General features: G+C 43.5%; 1 protein-coding gene across 1 annotated transcript; it reads left to right on the forward strand.

Moving 5' to 3' along the window:
* The first annotated feature begins 1,688 nt into the window (after window positions 1-1,688).
* Window positions 1,689-4,428, forward strand: LOC135484993 (uncharacterized). Its single transcript, XM_064766719.1, has 2 exons — window positions 1,689-1,734; window positions 1,881-4,428. Exon 2 carries the CDS (start codon window positions 2,485-2,487, stop codon window positions 3,898-3,900), a length of 1,416 nt encoding a protein of 471 aa, XP_064622789.1. The 5' UTR covers window positions 1,689-1,734; window positions 1,881-2,484; the 3' UTR covers window positions 3,901-4,428.
* The last annotated feature ends 3,501 nt before the right edge of the window (window positions 4,429-7,929 follow it).

Below are 7,929 nucleotides of genomic sequence, written 5' to 3' on the forward strand. Positions count from 1 at the left end.
TCAGCTTTCGTGGTTTTTTACATCTTCACGTTCCGCACTTCCGGTATTATCCTTCCGGAAGACAATCGTGTCAAAGACTTGGCACCGTAAAAGCGTAATGTTCAAATGTTCACATTTTTGTACTTTCGTCGAGGGTCAGGAGTTAACTTGGCTCATGTGCATGGCTCTCCAGACAATAGTTTGGTGATTTCTACTGTAGGGGGAAACCGGTCAAGCGGAGAAAACCTACGCTGTCGAAGAGATAAGAGTCGGCCTTACTATCAGATGAGTATACCAGAGTAGCAGTAGAAAAAGGAAAAAGTGTCAGGCCCTATTGCATTGTGACGGATTATGGTACATGGTCCTACAGAGGCTATGGCCGCCACTAGCTCAGAGATTAAAACGCATTATAGAATCCTTTGTTCCCCGTACATTCTATCCAAGGACATTTCATACTTCACACCTGGACCCCGGACCTCGACCGACCGGGAATCAAACCCGGGACCTTGGAGGTGACAGGCGAAAGTATTTCCATTGCATCATTCCGAGAGCCCTCCGATGTCACAGTTCACAACGGAAGGCGTATACCCGTTTTCAGACTTTCTCTTTATCAACTGTATTCACAACTGGTTTTTGTAATGTTGCACTGGTTCCACTCTGCAAGTATTCTAGTTCTTGCGCTAAGTTAATGGATCATCTTGTTAGTTTTATGTATTATTCTACTGATCGGCCTCGGCGATTTATCTCATGCCTTGGGTCATTGACATAAAGACTAGATGGGATGAGAAAAACGAAGCACGTGTGTACATTGTATTTCGTACAACATGCAGATAGTCTCTGTATAAATTATGGTACATACTTTTTGTCGAAGCAGCGAATGGAAACTGTTACTTTTTTATTGTTTTGAGAGCCAAAAAGAGCTTCCAGAGGAACAGGGTTGCGTTGTATTTTTGTCAGGAACAAAAAGTTGGTTGGCCTTGACCCCTGTTCAGATCAACACCTTCCTCAGTGACGACCGGAAAGAAGTATCTTATGCAGTCCTACGCTACCAACTACATGTATACAGGGAAAAGCGTCTAGATGTGTCAAATCAAATATTTCGAGTACTGTCAGAGTGGTCGGCAAATTTTCTCAAAATGACATTAATTGGACGCCTTTTGTTTAAATGGGAAAGTTTAAAAGGGCAGCAACTTTTACGCGAAGGCGCTTTTTTACAGCACTTGTAGGCCTATATTTCCCAGCTCCTGTTTGTTTTTCCCTCCGTTGCACCAGAATAATTCAAAATATTTTATATTTTCGTCGAGCAATATCCCAGAAACACACTGTTGACTCAAGTCCTTAGAATAACTCGTTAACGCGTTGTGAACACATTTAATCACACTCTGATATTTTAATAGTTTAATGCAAATGCATACAGCTTGTTGATAAGCGACTTTAAATGCCACATGACGAATTCAAAATGCTTGCCCCATTTCGATGAGAGCCAGAACACTGTTTCAATTGTAATTTGTCTTCACACTAAATTGATTTTCCTTTTTTGAAAAGCAGTTATTCTTGCTCTAAATATCACGGTATAATTCATGATTTTTTTCACATGATAATTCGCCATTGCATTAGCTGTCAAGTATTATAAATTACGATTAATTCCCAATAGACGTAACGCAATGTGTATACCGTAGCCAACTCGATAACTGGTTCATAAGTCGTATCGAAGCCGTGCGCAAGAATAGCTTTAGAATTAATAGTGGTCAACTGGTATATCCGCATTAAGTTATTTACTCCAATCCCTTTACTTTATAGTTTATGTTTGTTCTTGGACCTCATTTCCTCGCTAGGACGTTAACCGACTTACTTGTAGTCTGTCCAGCAGTGTAAAGTCTCCTTGACAAATATACTTTCAGATGTGAGACATTCGAGTGCGAGGTGAACGTCACAACACCCCATGGCGACCAAAATAAGTCAACGGTGATCGTCCGCCCGGCGAGTGAGAGAATATCGACTGTGTATCCAGAACCAAATCAAAACTTGCCACGATTTTGGATTATCATCGATTCAGGTTTTGAGAACGTCTATCGCGTGACTATGGATTACAAGCATGGATTAAAGGACTGGTGTGAAGGGACGACATGCAATTAACGAAAATTTGACCTTTTTGGATATTCAAAAATGCATTTTTCGGTATGTTCAACTGCATACGTTTTTCAATGGACGATGATGCGTACGTCAACTGGTTTCCGATAGGCGACATTGAGCTTCCTTTGCATGTGCTTTGATCAGTGATCATTTTGCTGTGGTGAGTGATCATAGGCCCAAAAAAATGCTGATGAAACATTCCGTACGTTTAATTACTGTCATTTAACTCTGATAGCATTGATATCGTTATCATTTAGAGCCTAACGGCCGGGCGTCTTCCTTAAGGATGTCTCCGTTTAGGTATGTGCAGTTGACTGTCCACATCAACTAGACAATAAATCGTTTTAGATTACCTATGCTGAAAATCCCAAAATGAGGCGAGATTCTCGGATCAGTTCTGAGGACGAGCAAACAATTCTCGATGAAATCAACGGGAGAATCAGAAAATGTTTCTTAAACACCCATTCCAGTCAAAATGAAAGAATGCGATCTCAGTCAAGATGTTCTTATGAAAGTGGGGAAGTGTATTCTAATGACAAGGTGCAAGAAGACGTTTATTTGACTGATAGAACTGTCCCTAAGTTGAATCTTCTGAACAATAGTCTTATGGCCCGTCTGCGGAAGACCATACCGGCGGAGGTTCTCACCAATGACGAGGCGATGCACCGCATTCGACGGGATACTGTCAAGGACATTGTGCGGATGAAAATCTTGCGGAAACAGCTGTTCTCGGAGGCATCTCAAAGGGCGGCAATTATCACAAGCGAAGAACAGTCACTCATTCAGCGCCACTACCAGATGCGGCAGAGGACGAAGGAACTCAACCGTCAAACCCACGAGCAGTTGCTCAAAGCAAAAATGTCTGCGAGTCTCCCTGGAACAAAGACAATACCTAGTCATAAAACACCCCATTCCTTTTCATCGTTATATAGCTTCGACGGTGAGAAAAGTGAAATCGATCCTCGGTTAGCGCATATGATGTATGAGCGTAACAAGGAAGGTAGGATTGAGGTTGGCGATGACGATGTGAAAGAGATGAGGGAGAAAGTGGAAGCTGCCTCCTTGCTACGGAGACCTGGGACGAACGCATCCATTAGCACTTCAAGGGGGCGAAGAAGGCCTTCAGAAGGACACGCAGTGACGGCGTCGACGATTTCACAGAGTATCGGTACCATGCCCAGTATCAAAGCAACCATGACACAAGCTACAACCAACGCAGAGACAGTGAGCAGGGCCGCACGGGCAACTTCACGGGTTACGTTCAATGCGCCTTCAGAAAATTCGGATAGGGCATCCGGCGCTGACGAGGATATTGTTGGAGCAGACGACGGATCAGTCACGGAGACCACCCAAGGTAAAGAACTCAAGAAACCGAAGCCACCGCCTATGCCCTTCGAGCGCTACGCCATCCGCCCTTTGAGCAACACTAGCCGCCATTCAGCCCCGACGATTCGCTCGACATCAAGGGCCAGCGCCGCGAGCTCCTCCAACTACGCACCATCTTCAACTGATACAGGCGTGTCCGTGACGTTCCAGCGGCCTCGTCGAAGTGCAGGATCTAGACGAGGTGGTGAGAGAACGAGAGACTTACACCCTGTGGCGACAGGACTCAACCACCAAGGGACTTCTGTAGAGAAAACACGATTCAGAGCTTTGAACAGAAAGGGTGATATAAAGGTGGCTAAGGTGTGGACACGTAAACATATAAGTACGAGCGATCTTCCCATCGTTTGGGCAAGGGAAGACACTTACATCGATGAACCACCGATATCACCATTTCAGAGATAGAGGGTATTTAAATCAATGCATTGTATCTTCAAAAGAAATCTAGTAGCTAGTCGGCAAGAAGAAATCGTAATGTGTTGGAAGGGCTTAGAAATGTATAGTTGCTGACGATAGCCCTATCAACATCAGGAAAGGATTTTCTCATAAATTTCGGCTCTAACCTAACCAATCCATGAAAACATTTGTTGGGGTGATATTGTTATTAAAGTACAGAAAGGGTGGGGGTATCCTTTTTGCAGCCCAAAATATATTTGCCTGGCGAGAAAACGCTTATGATATATACAGGTACATGTATTCATTGGGAGAGTAATTTGTGTCTGTATAGCACTTTTGCATTAACCTTGAACTCAAAGCTATGTTGAAACCGTATTTCTTTATGGGATTCATGATATACATGTAATTATATAATATGATAATACGCAAATATACTTATACACATGCAAAATTTCAGCTGAAGGACCTTTTTGTATTTTTCAACAACTTTTAGTCAACCATTTTTCCCGGTATAGGTCAACCGGGTTACCCGGTATACAGTCCTGTAAATTAACAAAATTACAAAATTGCGCTTGCGGCTTACCAATCACATAAGCCACTCAGGATTGATCTGTTTCGAAAAAATTCCTGTGAGGGATTTGTATGGAAGGAAGTACGTGTATTCTTTAAAAAAATTTCCGGGAGCATTTTTAGTATTCGGGTGTACCATATTTCATTTTGATTAAAAAACATTCCTATATATCATTCTGATATATCTATCTGATATGAATAATGTATAGATTTCATATCGATCTTGATAACTCAGCAAAATCATTTTGCGGATAAGGAAGTGCGCCGCAAAAGAAATGGGAAATTTTGTATCCATACATGTTCCCTTCTGCTTACTCATCTGACATTAAAAAGAGCGTCTACCTGTTCGGTGGAGGAAAAGCACGAGTAAATGAAATTTCATCTATTATTGGTCGCGAAGGGGCGCACCTGAAGTTCTGATGACGTCATCTAAAAATGACGGATGACGTCATAACACCCGAACGCAACCTGGCAACGTCACGTGCTGTTTTTGCGATTCTGCTATTAACGAGAAGACGCGTATTTCTTTCTAACGTTGGTAAGAGCATTTTTTTTGAATCACTCTTTTAGGTCAAAATTTGCCAAATGAAGAACATATTTAATTGTTAGTGCGTCCGTTTTCGTAAACGCTTCGTCCGCAGCAGCTCACGACCAAGGCTAACGGTCTGTCATCGGACATATTTCGCCTCTCCAATAGGCTATAACACTGTTGGCCCAAAAAGCTGATTCCATATACCGCAAAACGTATAGGTGCATCGAAATTCTGTAAAAAGAACACCTTGGTTTCGGAATAGGGTTTCTTGCTTGAGTCGAAGTCTTACGAGAGATATTATGCACTGAATATTGAACTAAGAACATTAATTTTTCCAGGCTTTTTGGATATCGAAATGATATTTGTCACGTACATTGCGATGTTGTACGATGTCCTCTATAGGAATACTGGGGGCATCAGAATGAATGGTCGCGTGGCTGAGAGTGAGAGTCAGGGTAAGTAAAGCAAAGGTTCCTTCTGTAGTTTTCCTACGGCGGTGTATCTCACTTTTTCATCTGGGGAACATACTCAATAGCATGTCTGGATCTCAACCCCACTTCACCTGGCTTTCAATGAAAAGAGCTTTGGTTGGGATTTATAGTGACTCGGGTACATTGCTTTATCACCTGACTGTGGTATAGGTATTCTTGATTACTCCGCAGGCCGCCTAATTTTTAGTTGCTAACCTAAGGCAGGTTTTCTAAGCGATAAATACTTTTAAGTGAGAGTTGTTTTGGAAGACGACTGACAGACCTTCAGAACAATGAGTAAAATATAGCTGCTTAAGAACAGACTAAGAGGGAAAGTTGCTCTGGATCGAAGACGTCAGGGCTAGTTCTCTGAGCGATGATTCAGGGAGAGTTGCCCTTGAAAACGATGGGCTAATCCTCTGAGCGATAAGTTAGAGAGAGTGGCTCTGGAAGACGATGGGTTAGTCCTCTGACGAGAAGTGAGGAGATTGTTCTGAAAGACGTCGGGCTAGTCCTGTGAGCGATAAGTGAGGGAGAGTTGCTCTGCACGAAGATGGGTATAAAGTCATGGCCTCTGATTGATATTAGTGAGGAAGACGACGGGCTTTTGTCCTCTGAACGAGAAGTGAGAGAGAGAGTTGCTCTGGAAGACGACGGGCTAGTCCTCTGAACGAGAAGTGAGGGCGATTGTTCTGAAAGACGTCGGGCTAGTCCTGTGAGCGATATTAAGTGAGAGAGAGTTGCTCTGGAAGACGACGGGCTATAGTCCTCTGAACGAGAAGTGATGGAGAGTTGCTGCTGAGCACATCCCAATGAGCTTGAGAACGTATCACATCTCTAGATCATCCAATTTTTCTTCACTGGGTTACAATACGCGTGTTTCATCACATCTTTAAACCTTTCCAGACACTCCTTTACCACCGGCCGTGGTCGAGATGTTTGACTACCAACGGCGACGTAAGTTTAATATGACTACTTCATTGTAAATGTTTGATATGTGGGCAGGTTTTGCAACACTATTTCATCGACGACGATTTTTGACATTTGTCATTGAATTTGAAAATTTCCAATAGGATAAGTGAGCACTGAATATAAATTGCAACAGTGTGTAGACAGATAGACACTAATATCCACCAAGTTACAAGATATTTGCACTAAAGCGTTGTGTATAACTGCATTTATGTTTTGCTGACTCGACCCACGATTGTCTGAATACGAACGGCTTATCCGTTTGATGGTGCGCAATCACGTCATGTTGGCCACACAAAGATTGGTCCCAAATAGACTTTGAAAAGTGTCCGACATTCCCAATAGTTTCGTCATTTTCATTACATTTACCTTTACAGGACAAGCATGTCGTCGTCGGAAGTTCCTGGCATATGTTGAAAGACGACACTACGACTGCTGGCAAGCAGGACAAGAGCCTCCAGGCGTTTTTGACTGTGACCTTGCAAAAATGGATATGTTTGATGAGAAGGACATCCGAGTCACCATGCCGCCACCGAGGCCCTGGCCAGATCAAGTACGAGAACCGGAATCTGATGATGATGCCGGCTCCTACCCCGACACACAGACTGATTCCGCATCCAGTGCCGACTCTGAAATGGACACGGATGTGACCGACAACAATTCAGGTCTCGAGTCCGACCTTGACAGTGACACAGATTCCGGAAGAGACACCGGAACCGACGCAGGTGTAGATGGTGACATTGAGCCAGAACCTGATGACCACGTCTCGAAGACTGTGACAAACACAAAACCGATTACCGTGTCTGTCCCCGACCGTGACCCTCAGCCGGTGACGGCGACTGTTCTCGACCCCGATCCTCGGCGTAAGATCGTTGTTATCCCGCACCATAACACTCGACTGAAGACCATAGCTTTATCCGATCGCGACCCTCAGCCGATGATCGTAACTGTCCCCGACCCTGAACCTGATCCCTCCGAAACCTATCACAATTTCTTACATAACTTGATACGTATTGCTCACCAGCTGACGTTCTTTCTGCATGTATCTAACTTGTACTGAGACCATGGACACAAATTTCATTTCGAAGAAATTTAGCAAGACCTTTGCGGAATGTCTCTCGTCACAACCCGCGCACGTCGTCCTCGCTGTCTTGAAGTTGTGTTCCGGCTTTCTACATTTATAGTAGTGTGAGACACCATCGCATCTTTCATGTGCCGTCGGTATTTCCTATTAGCCTTCGGGTAGTAACTGTAAAGTGAGCATATACGTGTAATACATATTAGGCCTTGATATTTGTGATGGTTAAACGCGAGATCATGAGATGTAGAAATGTCCGGAACACCAGTGGTATTGCCTAGACTTGCCTGGTCAGTAACTTTATAGTGAAAATGGTGATACTGTTTTGTTTCATGCAGCAACGTTCCTCGAGATGTCATCTGCTACGTGATGGGACTTGACATTATAGTTATGTGACGTATCCGTGGAGAAAGAGACGA

The sequence above is a fragment of the Lineus longissimus genome, chromosome 3 (genome assembly GCF_910592395.1).
Source record: "Lineus longissimus chromosome 3, tnLinLong1.2, whole genome shotgun sequence".
Taxonomy (NCBI): Eukaryota; Metazoa; Nemertea; class Pilidiophora; order Heteronemertea; family Lineidae; genus Lineus; species Lineus longissimus.

Bases quoted from the DNA above. Each gene is read 5' to 3' on its own strand.
- LOC135484993 (XM_064766719.1), top strand. From the start codon at position 2,485: ATGAGGCGAGATTCTCGGATCAGTTCTGAGGACGAGCAAACAATTCTC.